This window comes from Gossypium hirsutum, chromosome D09 (assembly GCF_007990345.1).
Source record: "Gossypium hirsutum isolate 1008001.06 chromosome D09, Gossypium_hirsutum_v2.1, whole genome shotgun sequence".
Classification (NCBI taxonomy): Eukaryota; Viridiplantae; Streptophyta; class Magnoliopsida; order Malvales; family Malvaceae; genus Gossypium; species Gossypium hirsutum.
Genome location: NC_053445.1, coordinates 47,002,208 through 47,024,229, shown reverse-complemented (window position 1 = coordinate 47,024,229; position 22,022 = coordinate 47,002,208). Strand labels below are relative to the sequence as shown.

General features: G+C 29.8%; 1 protein-coding gene and 1 long non-coding RNA gene across 2 annotated transcripts; one reads left to right on the top strand and one right to left on the bottom strand.

The window, feature by feature from the left end:
* Positions 1 to 3,745: 3,745 nt before the first annotated feature.
* On the bottom strand, positions 3,746 to 4,357 carry LOC121220955 (uncharacterized). The gene is made up of 2 exons (XR_005918232.1): positions 4,146 to 4,357; positions 3,746 to 3,997 (listed from the first exon to the last, which is right to left on the bottom strand). It is a non-coding gene; the product is annotated as an uncharacterized lncRNA (long non-coding RNA).
* Positions 4,358 to 6,454: 2,097 nt separating this feature from the next.
* LOC107890919 (polygalacturonase) lies at positions 6,455 to 8,062 on the top strand. The gene is made up of 3 exons (XM_016815527.2): positions 6,455 to 6,976; positions 7,087 to 7,605; positions 7,682 to 8,062. Exons 1-3 carry the CDS (start codon positions 6,533 to 6,535, stop codon positions 7,898 to 7,900), a joined length of 1,182 nt encoding a protein of 393 aa, XP_016671016.2. The 5' UTR covers positions 6,455 to 6,532; the 3' UTR covers positions 7,901 to 8,062.
* The last annotated feature ends 13,960 nt before the right edge of the window (positions 8,063 to 22,022 follow it).

Here is a 22,022-nt window from a genome sequence, read left to right as displayed (position 1 = left end):
ATACTCCATCCTTAACAATTAATACAATTTATGCCTAAATATCACTACCATTTTACCATTTAATTCAAGCATACAAGTAGTTAACATATTACTAACTATTTAGCCCATTTTAGCCAATTCATGTATACAAGTTAAACTTAGCATCATCTCATGTAAATAAAATATGCCAAAATCATATATATATAACTATTTCATTATGCCATTACTCAGAAACTTTCAATTCTAGCTTCCAAAAATTCACAAGATAATATATTATACAAAACTCGACTTAATCTAGGTACATGCCATATAACAAACAAAAAGAGACTTTACAAATTTTGATGAGTTTAGGATCTCTGGCTGGATGCTGGAGTCACTACTCAGAATCTCGAAATGTACCTAAACATGCGTACGAAAAATAAACCGTACATCGAGTAATAAAATTCAGTGATATTTCCATGATTTAAGTCAAAATGGTACAAGTTAAATAACTTGCACATAAAATACCAAGTTTTCAATTCAAATATGATATTCATCCAATCAATATGCCAATCATACCAAGATTTCAATCCATATACCAATTAGCATATGCAACTAAAGTACCAACAATACTATATGAATCAAAATATGCAACTAAAGTACCAACAATACTATATGAATCAAAACATGCAACTAAAGTACCAACAATACTATATGAATCAAAATATACATGTTTCAATTAACCAATCTAATAAATGTATCATATTAACATATTAGCATGATTGATATTCACATTTCTATTTGATTCATAACATATAATCATATTAACATACCATTTTCGAATCAAATCGATTGATTCGTCATGTTTTCACATTGACCCTCCGAGCTCGTATATCCAATCCGCATGATCTTCAACATGCTAACAATATTCATATATTATAACTTATCTTTGTATCACCAATTGTTGGATCTCGTGCCCTAAGTGTAGTATTTTCGTTTATGTACACTTGTAATTCTTTTTGAATAGATTGGTTAATAAAATAATTTCATTAATTATATTAATATACTTTGTATAATTGTCCTCATGTGGTTTTTGCACGTAAAGCAAAATAGAAGCAAATGTTGCTTACTGGTAATCCAATGTTTAAACTAATACTAAACGGTGTTACGTGGTCGGATCGTAATACGAAAAGACAGCTTGTATTAGTAGACCTTCGGATTAAAATCCGATTTCACATATTCATTAGGGACCTCCTACTTTCCATTCTTACTAAAATTTCATAACAATTTTTCTTTTTATTCAATTTGGTCTCCAATGTACGGAATCAACAATTAAACTTTAAAATTTAGTCTTTTTCTTAAACTAACTGTGGGAACTGATCCTAGATAATAGATTTTTTTTCTTCGCTCAATAAGTCGATTATAAAGATCGATGAACAACCTCAAACTTTCTAATTCTTCTTTAGTAGTAAATTAATTACGGGAACAACCTAACAACTAACCCTCTCCAAGCAAATAACCTTGAAAGTAACTTCCTCGATCTAATTCCTCAGCTACCTTACAAACTAAAATAACCTAGCTCAAATTAGCGACTTCAATTATGCGAGTTGTATAAACTTGATCATTAACTCCCTTGATGGATCCAACCACTCACTCAATTATTCAAATCAATTTGTTATTCATTGAACCAAATACGACAATTATGAATCGTACCAATTCACGAATGGTATGCCGTCTAACACTGAACCGAGTACCCTTTCTTGATTTGATGTTAAAAGTTGTGAGACGATTGAGTCTATCTCCTAAATCGGAGAATTAATGAATACCAATGTGAAAAATATTAAGTGCAAATTCAAAGCCTCAAAGTTCAAACACCAGATCAATTATCGGCCTAAAACTAGATCAAAACCATCTATTTAAAATAAAAATTATTAAATAAAATAAAAAAGAAAACAAGTTTTGGTGGGTGTAGGTTTCGCCTCCCCTTTTTCAACTCATGTAATTTTTTTTCTCTCTCTCTATATTATTATAATAATAAAATAAAACCTAACAATTTTTTGGGTGGCTATAGGGTGAGCATTCGATCGAGTCAAATTGAATTGAGTAAAAAATTTCGAGTTAGTCGAGTTGACGAATTTTATTTTAGCAACCAAACTCTGAAATTTTTTCGAATCAAATCGAATCAAGTCAAATCGAGTCGAGTTAATGAATCTTATTATTTATACTCAATGTTGTGTTTACATGGACCAATTATTTAACTAGTAGACGAAGTACCAGATTATTTAACTACATAAATAATATAATTGTTAACTTAATGGGTAAACATTTATCAAATCGATGTAGTTTTACTTTTTTTCCTATTCGGATTTTTGGATAACTCAAATATGTAATTCATATTTGAGTTAAACCAACAAAATTGATTTTTTATTCGAGTTGATCCGAATAACTTAAACTATTTAATTCAAAACTTGAAGTTTTTATAAAATTTTTCTACTCGAATTGGATTTTACTCATTCCTATAGTTAGCTGTTCGCCTCCCCCTCTATTAATTAATGGATATAATAATGTGCCATTAGAGTTATTAGATTTTACAAGTAGAAAGAGGCTGACAAGTTTTTTTATAGGCATATAGTAAAATATTTTAAAAATAAATATTTTAAAAAAAGAGACGCATGTTAAATTTTTTAAATTGCTTTTGAAAAAAAAATACACGGGTAGTGTATCAAATATTAGCCCCAATAATAATAAGCTAATTTAATAAAATCCTAAAATAAAAAGAGATAAACTTAAAAATGACGAGAAGTCTTAATAGAAATAATAATAAAAAATTCTAAGATCTTTCTCTTACGCGCCAATTCGAGTTTTCGTGTCAAATCTTTTGTGCATTCTAAATATTTGCTTGTTTCCCGACATATTAGACAATAATTGTGCTTACATAAGAAATGATCAATTAAGTGTCAATTTAAGTCAAATTCATATCCAAAATTAATTAAAATAAATAATAATGATATTTCAATTAACCGCATTATCAAATTCCCCTCCCTCACTTAGTCAATGCTTAAGTACTCAAGTATTTCTTGCATTTATCAATCCAAACATACTATGATAATTCAAGTCAATTTAATCACCACAATCCCGAATCCAATCAAGCAAATAAAAATTAGTAAAATATCGATCCCAAACTATCTTTCTCAAGTTAACACATCGATTCACAATTCAATTAAACACATAATTATCAAATATTCTCACAATGAGGCTCCATAATATCATTTCATGCTAACTTGTCAATATACCAAAATTAAATAAAAATTTGCAACCATAAATAACCATTTGTCCCATTTCTTGTGTTCATTTCTCTCTTTTTCCCCCCTAATTAAAAAGCTTATCTAGAGTGTCACTAAATCTTTTTACGCGAAGAAGGATGACAACCCAAGCACCCTACCTCGATTACTCAACTTGTCACATCTCTAAATGACTACTAGCTTTAATCATAATTGTTAAGACTATCAGAGTAAGTGAATTGCTTAGAAACGTTACTCAATCTTTTAACGTAAAGACAGATTACAACCCAAGCACTTGACCTCGGTTACTCAATTGATCACAATTCAAAGACTTTACTCATAATTTAAACAATTAAAGGAATGTTTATCGATATTTTTTTTTCAATTTTTTTTCTCAACAAAATAAAACAAAATTTATTTACGGCAATAAAAATCATGCAAATAAGGTGTCTAAATCAAGTTAGCAAAAATAAAGTATAATGGAAGATTCAATTTTGCACACAATATCATCTCAATTAATTAGGCGAATTTAATTGTTTTCTTATCAAAATCAAATTACAGAATCAGAAATTTTCTAATGTTTACATGATTCAAATAGTTGACAAAGTGAATCTTGAATTTTCCCGAATGAAAATAGCATATGCAAGAATGTGAAAAATACAATTTATACTTTAGGGACGAAGCAGGTAGGAAGGTTTTCGTGAAAGCGACCATATTTATCATCCCTGTGGGCACTGAATCCATTGTTTAACCTCAACCTACAAAGGAAAACGAAATTAACTATTTAATTAAGATGAAAAAAATGAAAGAAAATGAAAATGAAACAAGGATGCTGAAAACAAAAATAAGGGAAAATTGAAAATAAAACGGGAAAAATATAAAATAAAATAAAAATAGATTTTGGACTTTTGAGTGTCGATGGTGGTCGGAGGTGCAGATCAGGGCTGTTGATTCGGGTGGGTCGATGGAGGATGGTGGCGAGGTGGTCGTGGGGTGGGGGACTTGGGAGGGTCGAGTGGTGCTGGGAACAAATTGGGAAAGAGACAAATTTTGATTGGTTGAGTGCAATTTGACTTAGTCAAAATTCTCAATATATATATCATCTTTTTTTTTTTTGGTAAAATACCAAAAAAGTCATTTTTTTTTAAATTTACCGAAATGGGCCAGGTATTTTATTATTTACCGGAATGGGCTCTTTTTTCCTAAATCGCGTTCACGTCAGCGCAAAGTCAGGGGACGTGTCAGCAAATCGCGTCCATGTTAGCGCGCTTTGCTGAGGTGGAAACAAATAGCGTCCACGTTAGCGCTATTTGTGCCCACGTCAGCAAAGCGCGCTGATGTGGATGCGATTTGTTGACACGTTCCCTGACTTCGCGCTGACGTGGACACGATTTAGGGGAAAAAGGGTCCATTCCGATAAATAATAAAATATTGGGCCCATTTTGGTAAATTTAAAAAAAAAAGTGACTTTTTTTGGTATTTTCCCTTTCATTTGTTCGACGGATATGTGCTGCTTATCAAGACGAGTCAATTCTCCGGCCATTGCTGAAATCGTACAAATTTTTACGATTTAAAAAAATTTAAAAAAATAATTTTTTAAAATTATTTAAAAATAGGGATTTAAGAGGAAATTGAGAGCAAATTGAGATTAAATATGAATTTGAGAGAAATTTGGAAGGAATTTGAGAGTAAATTGAGAGTAAATTGAGAGGAAATTTGAGAGAGGATTAGTTTGTGAAAAAAAATAAAGGGTGGGGGTATTTATAGATTTTTTTTGACCCGTTGGGGGGGCAACGGTAAAAAAAATGACTATTGCACTGTTCACGCGAGGGAAAATCGCGTCCCCAGGGGCGCGCTACGTGGCAGCAAATCGCGTCCACTTCAGCGCGCTTTGCTGACACGTCCCCTGACTTCACGTTGATGTGGACGCGATTTAGGGGAAAAGGGCCCATTCCAGTAAATAATAAAATACCGGGCCCATTTCGATAAATTAAAAAAAAAGTGGATTTTTTTGGTATTTTGCCCCTCTTTTTTCCCATCAACCTTTCTTTTTTCTTATCAAATATATATATTTATAAAATCAGCACATAGAATTTTATACATCACTATTGCAGTAAACATGGATAATACATATCATGGGATGCTTGGAATCTTTTATAAATAAGAAATTGATGATGAAAGAATATGTATGAGTATGAGGATAAAGTTCAATTATGAGATTGAGACGAGGCATCGTTGTTGTTGTTCCTTCATATTCTTAAGCTTAAAGCTAAGGCAAGCGTTGCGCAAAAGTCACAACATGATAACAGAACAGCTGAAAACATGAAATTTGGTAGCCGGGGGAGGATCCCAGCCAAACCCAATCCTAATGTTAATGCCCAAAGCCAATGGGGGTGACGCCCTTGTTCCATGCTCGCACATGCTTTTTGCCAGTTGCTCACGTTAACTGCATGAAAACACTTCTCCTTGTTTTCTTAAATTATATATTCATTTTGTTTTATTGTATTAAATATTTAACTACTAAGAAACTAACTATCCCTGGAAATCTGGAAATCTCTAATCTTAAGCAACGTCCATCTCATATACCTCCTTTGGAGCACTGCTTGCATGCCCTCTTCCTTCATTTCTTTATTCTTTTTTTGTTAATGTTTTCCTTTCCTTATTTTCTGCTTCCTTTTCCTCGCTCGTATCTCTTCCAACCATACTGCTGATCGGTACATTAACATATATATATATCGGATAGAATGTTTTAATACTTCGAAGACTTTGATATCAGTTTATCAAGAATATCTTTTTCTAGTATTATTCGTTTTAGAAAATCCGACGGTATAGAACTCGCCATGTGCATAACTAATATTGTGTAAACATAGATCAAGTGATTACTTACACATTATCACCTTTCTTGTCCTACAAAGAATCGCAACGTGTCAACAAAATGACAACCAAGCGCTGAATTGATGCTAATTTTACTTGATAAATGTGTTATAGATTTACATTGTTATCGTGATATCTTAGGATACGAATCAAGCAAATAGCGGCTGCATGCCATGCATGCATGGACATATCAAAAGACCAATCCCCACGTAATCGGCAAATAGATCAACAATTTCGGCGTGACCAAGTTGCTTTATTCACTTTGTAGTTAATTACAACCCATTGCGTTTCCAGTTAGACTCAATCAGTCTTTTATAAATACCCCTTTCAGTTCTCGTATCTTCTCATCCCCCCAACTCCCTCCTCTCTTATAGAAACCACTACATTTTTATATCACCCAGAAGGACAAAAGAAAAAAAATGGAACAGGCAGCCAAATCTATTGTTTTTCTTGCATTTGTTCTACTTTTCTTCCCTTCATCTGGGGTAGCTGATCCATTGACTTATAACGTTCTTAACTATGGAGCCAAACCCGATGACAATTTTGACTCAACCCAAGCCTTGGTTGCTGCATGGACTTTGGCCTGTGGCTCCATCAATCCCGCAACTATTTACGTCCCGCCTGGGAGGTTTTTGGTGCGCAATGTTGTTTTTCGTGGACAGTGCAAGAACAATGGTATTGTTTTTCGTATCGATGGCACGCTTGTTGCTCCATCGGATTATAAGGTTATTGGAAGTACCGGAAACTGGCTTCTCTTTGAGCATGTAAACGGTGTTTCGATTTACGGTGGGATAATTGATGGTCAGGGCACTGGCTTATGGACTTGCAAGAGGTCAGGCAAAGGCTGTCCCAGCGGGGCAACGGTGAGTTTGACTACAATTCCTTGCACACATACATGCATTGTATATATATATATATCCTTCAATTTGACTCCATTTCTGCTTTTTTAAAATTTGATTATTTGGCTTTGCAGTCCTTAGGCTTCAGCAATTCGCGGAACATTGTAATAAGAGGATTAACATCGCTAAACAGCCAAATGTATCATATTGTCATCAATGGTTGTAACAACGTAAAAGTGGAAGGTGTAAGAGTGTCAGCCTCTGGGAATAGCCCAAACACCGATGGCATTCATGTGCAATCATCGAGCGGCGTCACCATTCTGAACACCAGAATCGGAACAGGCGATGATTGTGTCTCGGTTGGGCCCGGCACCAACAATTTATGGATTGAGAAGGTGGCATGTGGACCTGGCCATGGGATCAGCATTGGGAGTCTTGGGAAGGAAGTTGAAGAAGCTGGTGTGCAGAATGTGACTGTTAAAACAGTTGCATTTACTGGCACTGAAAATGGGGTGAGAATAAAGTCATGGGGGAGACAAAGCTCTGGTTTTGCTAGGAACATACTTTTTCAGCATGCAGTCATGACCGATGTCCAAAACCCCATCGTCATTGATCAACAGTACTGCCCAGATGAAAAGAACTGCCCTGGTCAGGTACATATTAACATAAATTAATTAAATTTATAACGGCTGGGATTGATTAATTAAATTAGGAAATGAATTAACACAGGTTTCGGGAGTAAAAATTAGCGATGTGACATACCAAGACATCCATGGAACATCAGCGACAGAAGTAGCAGTGAAGTTTGATTGTAGCTCAGAATATCCTTGCAGTAATATAAAGCTGGAGGACGTGAAGCTCACTTACAGAAACAAAGCAGCTGAAGCATCCTGTAGTAATGCTGATGGAACCGCTTCTGGTTTTGTTCAGCCCTCAAGCTGCTTGTAGTAATATTTATCTTCAAAACTATCCACAAACGCCTGATTTTTTTTATCCATAAAAATACCATAAGGACATGAATTTCAAATACCATTTCACTCACGATTATTGCGATTAGAGATGTTTGTAGTGATTATAGACACAGAATGAAATTCGGAATTCAAAATTGAAGTACAAGTTCATTAATTTAGTTTTTTAGTTGAATTTAGATTTCGAGTTTTGTATCTATTTTCAATTTAGTTATCTTTGACCGTTGATATAATTAATGAGTTAATTAAGTATTAAGTCAAAAATTATTTTCAAGAAAATAATAAATATTAGGTTGGAATATGCCCCAATTATTAGCACAGTCTTCGTACATTTAAATTTAGTCCTACTTTTATTTTAAAAATTTTAATCTTTCTACTTTTTAGATTTAAAAATGATAAAAGTTTATATTACATTACATAACGAAATAACCTTTTTGACCGTCTAAGGGTTTTTAGACCTATGTTGACGGAAATATTGTTTTTAGTGACAGTTTCTGAGCCGTCACTATATGATAATTTGTATGTATCTAAGTTTTTTTATTTCAAAATATCATGCCCATAAATTTAAAAAAAAAATTTTTAGTAGTGTTAATAATTAGACTCAAATCTTAAAATCTAAAAAATAGTAGGACTAAATTCCAAATGTGTGAAACATATAGAGACTTGGAGCCTATTTTAACCTAAATATTATTATAATTTATAATGATTTTTTTACTATTTTTATCTTCTAATATTTTTACGTAAAACATTTAAATGAATGAACAAAAAACCACTACTTAACATAAATTACATATTGATGGTCATTAAACTAACTATAATTACGACAAAGGCAAGCGCACCTATCAAACAATAGTATAACTATGGTGAGAAGGGAATAACATATCCACGAGGACTAAAAGTATCGTATCCACGAGGACTAAAAGTATCGTATCCATGAGGACTAAAAGTACTAGTAATTACTATTTTTCTATTATTTAGCCGATAAATTGAAGGAATTGTTTTAATCTAAATTTACTAATCTAAATTAACTAAGAACGCGACAGAGAGTGAATTGGGAAAAATAAACGAAAATAACCAATGAGATAGACAATACCCGGGAAAGAATCCACCTAGACTTCACTTATTAATTTGAATCTGAATTAAACAATTTATTCACTTGCGCCTTAATCCGTAGAAATCCCTAAATTATGTTAATATCTCTTTCGAGAGTAAGAACAACTGACTCTAGGTTGATTAATTGAAATCTCTTTCTAATTAAAACTCCTATTGTCGCATTAATTCGATCTATAGATTTTCCTATTAGATTTGACTCTAATCCGGTAGATTTATGTCGTCCTATTTCTAAGATTGGATGCAACTCCACTCAATTATGCTAGATCTACTCTGAAACAGGGATTTTTGCTCCACTGAAATAAACACATTAAACTTGAATCAATATCTCAAAAATATTAAAATAAGAAATAAACATACATAATTGAGAACAAGAATCAAATATTTATCATGTAATTCAGAAATCAAATAATAAGATCCATCATAGGTTTCATCTTCCCTAGATATCTAGGGAATTTAGTTCATAATTTGGAATAAAATCATCTCAAAGTTAGGATAACAACAAGATATAAAGAAACCCAATAAAACTTCTAAGGAAATTGAATGAAGATCTTCAATCTTAAAGGAAATCCGCTTCTGAGTTGAATCCGGTGGCTTTCTTCGAGTCTTTTCTTCGTTCTTCTCTGTGTATCCCCTTAGGTTCTCTTCTAATATGTATTTATAAACTTTAGAATGCTCAGAAACTCTAAAAATTGAGTTTTTCTGCGTAAAAGAGAAGCAAGGTGTGAAATTGACACGGGCTGACACATGGGTGTGTGGCCAACCCGTGTGGTTCACACAGGCGTGTGCCCAACCCGTGTGAAAATGCCCAGGCCATGTGGATCTTGAAAACAACTATTTTTGTCCAATTTTGGCCCGTTTTTCGCTCCTTTCACTTCCCTATGCTCACCTAAGTATAAAACATGGATTTAAAGGATTAAAAGCATCAAATTCACTAATTTACATGATAAATCATCCAAAAACGCATCAAGAATGAGATTAAAAACATGTTACTTTTATGGCTTATCACATATTCAAGAATCGGGATTGAGATTAAGAAAATTTCATATATAAGTTCTTTATCTCTCCACCTATGATCCAAATACCTTTTTTCTATTATATATTTTTTTACATAAAATTTTTCCTTCCTCCCATATCATGGGTGTGACATTATTCTTGTTATTATGTCTTTAACTAAGTTGGTGACATAAATTAATCAAGCACTAATTGGAAAAATACTTAAAATTATTCTTTTAAAAAGTAGCAAATATCATTATAGGTGTTATGAATATCTTATTAAGTGGATGTCCATCATGATCAAGATAAAGTTTTAATGTACTTTAAATTCTAATAAAATTCTAATAGTTATTAGAATTAGATCTCTACTTCTTTTATACTTCTTATGCCTATAAATGAAGACTCTGATGAAGCATTGTAGTCATCCCTTTTGATCAACAATGTTATCAGCACGATGATTCTCAATTTTTTTTCTTTTAAAATCTTTCGAAGTCGTCCCCCAAATCCAATTCCTCTTTCATCTTAAACTTTCACCCTTACAACTTCATCTTCAAGATGTTGAAAGATTCAATCTCATAATGGATCATGGTGATGACGATGATGTTAAATATCTTCAGGTATATTTTACTATACTTTATTTATTATATCATGTTTATTATAATTGAAGACTAAGAATGACAACATGAACAGATAGATTCTGATTTAAAATCTACGCATGTTTGCGATGGTGATTATGAAATAAAGAATCTATTGAGACGTTTTTAAGTTCGTCATAGTAAATCTATTGCATTCCCAAAGTGGATGCAAACATAAAGAAAATAAAAGATATAACTATGAACCACTAAAAGTGGGAACATAGTAATAAATAAGAGAACATTGAGAGTTCTCAAGATAACTCTTCAAAGGGTAAAGATAACTTATGTTTTATCAATGTGATATGAAATATTATTGGTCACATATGTGGCGTATGCCCAAATATTTTGTTTCTGTTAATATTCATTGAGGAATGATATGAAAATGTAGTAATGAATTTTATCATTATAGATAGAAAATATTTATCTTATTTGGTACTGAAACAAATCAATATTATTCCAATATTTGGTAGTACAAAATTAGTCGAAAGCTCCAGAAGAGCTAATATATTAATAACTTGTGATGGTTAATCCATTAGTTTTAAAATATATTCATAATGGATCTTATATTGAGATTGTAAATGAGGAAAATATTATATTTCATATGAATAAAAAAGGGGATTGGGTTATTAATTTTTATTAATTTTATAATTTTTGTGATATTCTTTTGTCATCATCCCTATTAAAGGGGTTGAAAGCAAAATATTTGATCGTGAAAGATCTACTTATGAGTAATAGAATATGATAATTCTATCTAAAGCTCGTTATGGTTGGATGCACCTGAAGTTGCAAGTTTTTTTAAAAACTGAGTATAATTCTATAGTATTCAGAATAAGTTCTCAATTAAAATTACGTAGAAAAATATTACTAATGAGAACTCTCAAAGTTTGCTTTTAATATATTTTTGGGTATTTGAAGATTTTGACATATTTCCTGAAATGAATACTGTATTTAATTATTTGGAAATTATATTTATTGACTTAGTGGCATTATAGACTTCACATTGATTTAGACATTTCCAGTAGTAAATGTCACAATATTACTTATATGTGGATACAAAGTAAAATGAATGATAGTAAAATTATTAATTTGTTACAATTTAGTACAATTGAAACACATATTAAAGTAAACTAGAAGTTTACTGATACAAATGCATTTACTACTTGGCGTGACCAGTTAGATCATCCTGGATCATATATAATGCGAAAATTAATTAATAATTCATATTGACATTCATTAAAGAACCAGAAGATTCTTTAATTTAAAAGAATTCTCATATGTTGCTTGTTCTCAATGAAAATTAATTATTAGAAGCTCACTAGCTAAAGTTAAGATTTAATGTCTTGCATTTTTTAAACGAATATGGGTCCATTCATCCACCATGTGGATGGTTTTATATGATTTTGGTAGATGCATCTACAAAATAATCACATCAACTTGCAACCTGTCATTTGCAAGATTGCTTGTTTAAATAATAAATTTTAGATCATGCAATTAAGACAATTCATCTTGCTAATACTGGTAAGTTTACATCTCAATCTTTTATTGATTGAGTTTGAAAAACTTTTGTAAAAATTTGTTATTTATGCGCATAATGGTTTAGAGAAATTATTGATTGAACACTTTTGATTAATATCTAAATCATTACTTATGAGAACTAAACTTTCTATTTCAACATGAGATTATGTTGATTTACGTGTTGTACACATCAAGCCAATAAGTTATAAATACTTCTCATTACAATTGGTTTTTGATCAAGAGCTAAATATTTCTCATCTTTGAATTTGTGTATGTGTGTATATGTTCCAATTACTCTACCACAACGCATAAAGATAAGTGAATCCTCAAAGAAAGTTGGGAATAAATATTAATTACAAGTTTCTTTGTATTATTAGATGTTTTGAATGTATTGGAGATTCAATAGTTTTCCCGACATTAGGGGAGAGAAATAATAACTTGTAATGAGCTAGAGGGAGAATAATTTGAACCAGAAGTTTAATATGGATAACGCATCACAAGTTAACTGTTAGATGTATTTACAAACTTAATGAGAATAACCAAGTGTTATATACCATCTAATATTTTAATTTGAATCAAAGTTCCAGTAGGACAATCAGTTAGAATAAATAATAGATTGATCGGTTCTAAAGATGAAAATTCTTCTAAATGGTCATATAGTAGAGGTGGCTGCTCCAGAAGAGACCCAAGACATAACTAATAAGTAAAACTCCAGAAGATCCAGCTACCTGAAACTAAATTTTAAAATAATGAAAATAAGATATCTCGATAAGTTATATCAATTCGATAAAATGTGGAACCGAATAATTAAAGTGGTCGACAATGATTTTGCATGCAATATTATTATTGAAATAATGAAATAAAAGGAAGATCTTGAATAAATCTATTGAGAAATATAGATATGAAATAAATTGATCAAAATAGAAAGACGCAACTCAAGTACAATTAAATTCATGGAGTTTTTGGACCAGTAGTCAAAATATCTAAAGGTATAAAGCCAGTGAGGGTGCAAATGAAGTAGTTTTGCAAAAGCGGAATAAAAATATGAATTTTTTCGCTAAGTACTGGAATTGATTATGAAAAAATATAATATTCTTTTGTGATGGATGCAATAACCTTTAGATATATTATTAAATTGACAATTCATAAAAGATTTAACTTGCATCTAATGGTTGTTGTTACAACCTTTATAAATCACTATATAGTAAAGTTTATATTAAAATCCTTGAAAGATTTAGGATGCTAGAAGCATATTGAAATTCTCGAGAAAATGTTCATTTATATGAATTGAATCTCCTGAAGAGATCAAAATATATTTCCCCAAAATTTCTCTCACTAATGACTTTTAAAATAATGGTAATATAAATGCTTATCAAATACGTATATGAGAAAATATGTGATGTTTTCATGAGGAGTAAATACGCATTGCACTCTTTTTCCCTTAATCGAGGTTTTGTCCCATTAGGTTTTCCTAGTAAGGTTATTAATGAGGCAGCATATTATGCGTATTATAGATTGTGTACATTTTTTTCCTTTATTAGGTTTTTATCCCACAGGGTTTGTCCTATTAAGGTTTTATGAGACACCTTATCTACCAATGGACATCCAATGGGAAGTGTTATGAATATCTTATTAAGTGGATGTCCATCATGATCAAGATAAAGCTTTAATGTACTTTAAATTCTAATAAAATTCTAATAGTTATGAGAATTAGATCTCTACTTTTTTTATACTTCTTATGCCTATAAATAGAGACTCTAATGAAGCATTGTAATTATCCCTTTTGATCAACAAAGTACATTCTCTATTGCTTTCATATTTTCTTTATTCTTTATTCTCTCCATCTCTCTTTATTTTTTTAACAATAGGGATGCTTTTGTCTTTTTAATTTCTTTATAAAATTTATAAAAATTAATTTAAATCAAAAATAAGTCTAGAGAAAAACTTCAAAATCCTAAAATAATAAACTATAATCTAGTTTTAATCTATAGAAATTATTATTTATTACATATTGTTATTTAGATACAAGAAAATAAAATAGAAATAAAATTAGTTATGTAGACACCTTCATTCCAAGTTGCTCAATATATGGGAGTGAGTCATTTAGTGCATACAATTCTTATGCCATATGCTGTCTTTCAAATACATACATTACTTTTAAATAATTTTTTAACAACAATGTAATTTTTTTCAAATTAATAAAATTTACAATTCCTTCTTTGATTTATGAATAGGCTTAATGCTTAATTTGACTCCGGAATTATATTTATTTTTTCATTTTAGTATTTATTTATTTTTCATCTTAATTTAACACTTGAATTATCATTGTAACAATCCGATAGTCATGGGGGTCGAAAAGTGCATTTCTGAGACTCCGTTACCGTAAATTGGACTTGTAAATATTTATTAAAAATGTCTATGAAGCTAGTTGTGTAGTTAATTAGGTTTTGGTTAAGTGAATTTGCATGAATTAAGAGTAATTAGGTATAAGAACTAAATTGCATAAAGGGTGAAAGTTAAATTATAGATTAAAGAATAATTAAAAGGACTAAAGAAGCAATTTTGCCATTGACTTTAAATGAGGCGGCATAAAGTTTAATATTATTATAAAATTTAAGTTAATATATATATTATAATATAAAACTTTAAGAATTAAGTAAATATATAGAATATAATAATAAAGTAAATATAATAAGTAAATGAAATAAAAAGAGAAAGAAAGATACAAAACGAAACAGAAAGGAAAGAAAGAAAATAAAGAAAGAAGAAATGCAAGGGCTTAGGGACTTTTAAGGTTTAAAGTTCAATTGGTTAGTTAATTTAGTTCCTTTTTTTGTAATTTTTATATTTTTGGAATCTTGGTGTTAAATACTACCCGACCCATGTTAAAATTTTAGAAATTATTAAGTTTTTAAGTGATGTTTATGTTGAATAATTTTTGTATTAGGGATTAAATTGATATATTTTTAAGTTAGAAATGAAAAAAAGGATTGAATTGTAGAATAAATTGTAAATTTTGAGTAATAGGGACTAAATTGTGAAAAATCCAAAATTTAGGAATTTAAGTGAGATTAGGGAGTTAAATTTAGTTTAAAGTAGAATTTGTATGAAAATATAAGATTAATTGTGAAGAAATAAAGTTAGTCCCGATTTAGGGACTAAATTGAAATTTAGACAAATATTGAGTAAAAATTTAAATGTTAAATATGAGATTGAATTGTGTTGTATTGATGAATTTTAATTGTTTTAATTTCGTAGCTAACGTTGTACCAGAATCCTCGACTAAAAAGGGAAAAGATAAAGTCGACGGGGAATAACTCGAAATTTTTAGTTTGTATTTCTATAATCTGAATCTAATTATTAATTGTTGTATTTTGATTTAATGCTTATGGTAAGTGGTTGAGGTGAGTATTTGGCATTTGATATTGAATTAAATTCATATGTATATGTGATTATATGAAAAATTGATATTGGATATTGATTGTTTTTGAATTATGAAATTAAACCCTATTAATTGTATCGGGCTGAGTCGGATATAGATGGCATGCCATAGGATTGAAAGATTTCAGGGATTTTTTCGACTTTGAGTCGATGAGACACTAAGTGTCAATTTACTACTTCGGATTAATTCGATGAGGCACTAGGTGCCAATTTACTTCGATTTAGCCGATGAGACACTGGGTGTCAATTTATTACTTTTAATTATCCGATGAGGCATTGGTTGCCAAACTGGTGTGTTTTGGCTGGATCCGTGTATCCGTCCGAGTCTGAGTCGTGTTAATAGGGGTAATTAAATGAAATGGCATTATGATTGATATTAAATGATATTGTATGTGAAATGAAAATGGGACAATGAATTGAAATATGGATTGAGACACATGAATTGTGTATTCATGAATTGGATTTGGAATGAACAATATTGTTGTTTAAATGATATGTGTATCATATTGTGAAAAGCTATTATATAACAAATGATGAGAATTGAGTATAGTATGAATGATGTATTTATGAATTGAATATTGAATGACAAATGTCATTGTATGAATAAATGTGGTTTTTAATATTCAATTGTGCTTATAATTAAAATGTGCATATTATATTATATTGTCTTTAAATATTCGAATTATAGAAACACCACTGAGTTTTACTCAGCGTTCGGTTTTGTTTTCCTTGCGCAGGTTAAGTACTAAATTTTGATCGTCGATTCAGCATCCAACAATGATCCCGAACTCAAACGTGGTGATATTTTTCCTTTTATGTCGGCATGTACCTAGAGTGCCTAAATATTAATCATTTTGTGGATTGATTGTAAATAAGATTATAAGTTAATATTGGATGGTTATATACATATAAATATGTGTTTATCTTTGATGTCATATTATGGCAAGTTTAAATTAATGTTTAAATGAACATGAAATAGGTAAAATAGATTGAATTTGGAATGTTTACAAATTGGATTTGAATGATGTTTTATTGACATGTTTTGATGATATAATTGTGGTACCTATGAGGGTACATTGGTTACGCACCTAGGATGATTGTTTTGACATATTTTGGATGTGTTTGATTGTGTTTTGAATTGGTTAAACGAATGATTTTTGAGTTGCTTAGTGTTCAAGCTTGTAGGGAATGGTAAATTTGTTGTTAAAGGTACATTTTGAGTCCACACGACCTGACTACACAGGCATGTGACTGGACCGTTTGAGACACACGGCCTGACTACACGGGCGTGTGAACCCTACAGCTTTGAAAATTTTTAATATTTTCGAAAAATTCTCTAAGTTTCCAAATTAGTCTCGATTTATTTCTAACGTGTATTTTGAGCCTCGATGGCTCAATTAAGGGACTATATGTATGAGTTTAATTTATTTTTGATATGATTATAGATAAGAAATATTCGTAATTTAAGTCTGTTTGATCAATAAGCTTCGGTAATGCTCTGAAACCTTATTCCGGCGACGGATGTGGGTTAGGAATGTTACAATCATTCTATTATTTGGTTCAATCTATTTTTTTTGTAACAACGTTAAAAAAGTTTAACATATGTATCAAATGGAAACTTGACTTACTAAAATTAAAAGCATTAAAATTAAATTCAAAAATAGAAGAAAAAAATTTAAAATTAACTATTTAAAAAATACCTTTGATTTTTACTTGTTGACCGATATTGACTACCGTTAATCATCCATTGAATTTGAATTTTAAATATGTTCATAAATATCAATTTAAATATATATACTTTTTGTAATTCTTTAAAAAATTACTAAATTTATTTAAAAAATCTATATATTTTGATTTTTTTAATGTTAAACTTTTTCAATTTCTAGGATTTATATATTTTTTAGTTGAACATGTTTCTCTTTTTGAAATTCTGATTTATTTTTTTTAAAATTTTTAGAATTTAGAATTTTTGAAAAAAAAAGTTGTTATAAATTTCTAGAATACATGTTTTTGAAAATTTAAAGTTTTTTTTTACAATTTTCTAAAATTTAAATATTTTTTTCAATTTTATATATTATTCTAAATTTTTAAATTTTAAATATTTTTTTATAAATTTTTTTGAATTATTTATATATATATTGGGTATAATTTTTTTACATTTTAATCAATATAATATACATAATAGTAAAAAAAAGTAAAAAAGCCAACATGACACATTCTAATAGCGCCACATGACAATTTTGATTTTTTTAATTGCCGTGGGATAATTTGGGTAACTGGTGATAGTTTAAGTACCAAACTAACACAAAAAAATTTAAGTACGAAAGTGAAAAAAAAAGTATATAGTTCGAGGGCCAAGATGAACATTAAACCTTAAAATTAAAATGTCATATATATATATATATATATATATATATATATATACTGGAGCGAATTTTTTTATTGAAATGTAAAAATTCTCATATTTAATTGATTTGAGAAAAAAAAGTGTTTTTCTCTCTTTTTTTTAAAGAAAATTGATTCACTCAAATTATTAAATTTTCCCTATTAAATATTTCAATAATTGTAATTAAATACTATTTTTAAGGAAATTAAATACTATATCTTAAAATACTTCATTTTATAAAAGAAAGAAACACATAATTATCAATATACCAATTTTTGGCACGAGGTACTATAACCTTTATCACACCTATTGTGTTTCTAATCCTAAATTATTTTCCCTAGTTTTCACTCATAGATTTAAAATTATATTTTGAAAATAATTTTAAAGTTCTTTTTTGTAAAAGACTTTAATAGTAAAGTTTCCCTTCAACTATACCTTAATTCTCAGATTGGCTATAACTTTTTTTTTTGTTATAATTAGTCCTTAAATTTTTATTCTATCACATGTTATGACCCGTAAATGTAATGTTGTTAAAAATATCTATGTGACACTTTGAACAAATAAAATCTCAACATGTTGGAAAATTACTACTACAAAACAAAAACGTTAGCACTGACAAGTACAAATAATAAGGGATAAATAAATAAATAAATACTACACCATGGAGAACTACTGCCTTAAAAGCAATTTTGTCCTGATCAATGTAATTGGAAATAGACGTCGCCGCCAAGTTTAACATAGTGTTTCCAAATTCGTACACTCAAATGAGGAATATAGAACACAATTGGTACTATTCTTCTCTGAGGAATCGGGAAATAAGATAAAAGTAATGCTTTAAAGCTAGTCGAAAAAACTTGGTCAGAAAAATCACATTAGATTCAATTCCCAGGAAAGGTTGGAAATGTCACAGACGGTCCCACTTAAAATTCAATTTCCTAGACAAAATTTTCATCTAATGTATTTCATCTAATGTAATTTTAGTAATATGTCAAAGTTTTAGAGAGAAGAAAGATGAGAGAATCAAGAAGAATGAGAGAAGCTCTAATTTTGTTGCTTGTAAAAAATGAGGAAAAATGAATCCTATTTATAGGATTCTTAAAGGGCCAAAAGTGGTCCAAAAAATTTAACGGCCATATTGTAACGGTCAGATTCCAACGGTCATATTTTTACATTACCAAAATTCACTCACTAATACAAAAGAAATAATTTTTTTTGAAAAGACGGGAAAAATAGCAAGAGTGAAATTAGTTGCTTAAGTACTAATATTTGTTTGATTGGTAGTAATACATAGTGAAATGAGCAATTCTTCTCTTAACAAGTGAACGAATCTGAAACTTGTTAAAAGAAGAGTAAACTCATAACACACGACTAATCTCATGTCTAATTGTGTTTCGTGATAGATCAACAATTTAGCCAATATACCTCGGGATGTTAGTAAGTGCTCTAGAAAAATGGCCTAACGTCTTTCATAAAAGGTGACTAATCATTCACACCTACATAGGTGACTCCATCAAGTTTATCTCAGTATAGACCACCCGGACCAAGGCTATAAAATCATTAAGAGCATTTAATAAGCTCAACCTTTCAGTTTAAAAATTCAGTGAATTCATCAAGCCCGTCTCACTAGGACCACCCAAAACCTAGGATATGAATTCATTAAGAGCATTTAGTGGCTCATCCTATAAATTTGATAGGTTCATCAAGTTCGTCTTAATAGGATCACCCAAACTCTGGGTTATGAACTCATTAAGAGCATCTAGTAGTTCATCCTATATATTCGATGAATTCATCAAGTCCATCTTAGCAGGACTACCCAAACTTTAGGCTATGAACTCATTAAAACCAATGAGCTCATTCTTATGCATGTACATTGTAAAAAAAAGAAAACTATCCATCGCCAGAATAGAGTTATAAAGTATTACCGGAGTTTACAAATTAATTTACAAACATTTCATGTCATCAAGCATTCATATTTATAATCAATCAAAATCAAAAGATTAATGAGCTAACGTTGGCCGATTTAATTTATACATGCAATTATAACCAGAATCAAATCATCCAAAATTACCGATAGTACCAATGGATAATGTGATATATCTCCGACACAATCGAGCTTCCGATAATCATTTCAATGCATCTAATAATTATACATATTACCAATAATAATTCAATTCGAATAATAAAACACATATTTATATAATATTTATCACCAAATAACATTCACTTTAATTAAAATTATACAGAATATAGTTCAAACGAACTTACCAGGCTAAATTGCAGAAATACCATAATTCAGGGATATTTTGGTAATTTTCTATTTTGCTCGAATTTCCACCCAATCTTGATCTAAATTAATATTTCATTCAATTTATTAATTCAAATAATAAATCAATTCATTTCATGCAATTTGGTCACTTTTTGACATTTTTACAAAGTTACCCTTAAAATTTTACTTTTATTCAATTTAGTCCCTGAACCTAAAACATGCAAATTAACCTTTTTTAATGAAAACTCATGCTAGTTGAATAATCATATATTTTCCTCCTCCTCTCCATTTCACATCCTTAATGTATATAACATGCTTATATGTAACATTATCTATAATTTCACTATTTATTTATATGTTCATTCAAAACTGTCCACTTGAGTCATAGTCACTAAATTATTTATATCTTCAGCCACGAAACTCCGAATTAAGATCCGATAAATTTATATGAAACTAGAGTCACATATATTCTTACCATAAAATTTTTAGAATTTATGGTTTAGCCAATAAGTACAGTTTATTCTTTAAATTCATCCATGTTCTGCTGTCTGACAGTTTCAATCATTCTTCACTAAAAATTAATTATCTCCTCGTACGAGATTCAGATAGCGTTCCCATTTGTTTCTATTGAAAATAGACTCATTAATAATTTTAAACATATAAATTATAACCAACAATTATTTTTATACAATTTTTAATGAATTTCCAAAGTCAGAACAAGGGAACCCGAATTCATTCTGACATTGTCTCAAAAAATTTATTATATCTCATTATTTACAATTCCATTACTTACACCGTTTCTTCTATGAGAAACTAGGCTCAATAAAATTTAATTTCATAATTTTTTTCATCCTCTAATTCGATCTCCACAATTTATGATGATTTTTCAAAGTTAACCTACTGCTGCTGTCCAAAACTATTTTAGTGCAAGATGTTGATTATTAAGTTTATAACTCTCTTATTCCCTTTCTCTATTATATTTCTCATCACTTTCACTTATTTCCCTTCACTAATATATCAAGAACATAAGAAAACTCTACTATAACATCATTTCTATGCTTTTTCAATAATATCAAACTTAAAAATACATTGAAATCTTGATGTTCTTATCTTGTCCTATTAGTTTCAACCTTTAACTTGATTTTCTCTCTCCTCCAGCTTCTATTTCTTAAATCTAACTTGATATTCTAGCTCCTTGTTATCTTTCTCTCTTGATGGATATGGAAATTCTTTTAATTTCTAAGTGAAAATGGTGAGTATTTGGTGAAAGGACCAAATTGTAAAGAAAAGAAAACTTTCTTTCTTTTTCTTCTTCTTCTCACGTGGGAAAGATGATGATAATTCTTCATCTTTCTCTTCTTATATATTAAATACAATAATAATAAAATAATAAAATATCTCATTAAAATATTAATAAACTAATATTTATTTATTTAATTAATCTAAAATATCACCAACATCATCATTGCCTTCTAGATTTCTCTCTCTTCTAATTGACCATTTTGCCCTTTATGATCTTTTAAAATTTCATCATTGAGTCATCACTTAATTTGGTAAAATTGCGATTTAATCCCTCAAAAATTTTCACATTTTCAATTTGGTCCTAATTCATCCATTTTCCTTAGTTTCTAGATCATTCCATCCTTAAAATATTTACACTATTGGTCCTTCAAATTTTTCATCTTTACACTTTAATCCCTCAAATTTTGAGTATTTACTCTTGGACAACAAAACTTTTCTCACTTTGCGATTT

Bases quoted from the DNA above. Each gene is read 5' to 3' on its own strand.
- LOC107890919 (XM_016815527.2), top strand. From the start codon at position 6,533: ATGGAACAGGCAGCCAAATCTATTGTTTTTCTTGCATTTGTTCTACTT. The intron at 6,977-7,086 runs GTGAGTTTGACT...TTGGCTTTGCAG, and splicing joins GCTGTCCCAGCGGGGCAACG to TCCTTAGGCTTCAGCAATTC. The intron at 7,606-7,681 runs GTACATATTAAC...GAATTAACACAG, and splicing joins AAAAGAACTGCCCTGGTCAG to GTTTCGGGAGTAAAAATTAG.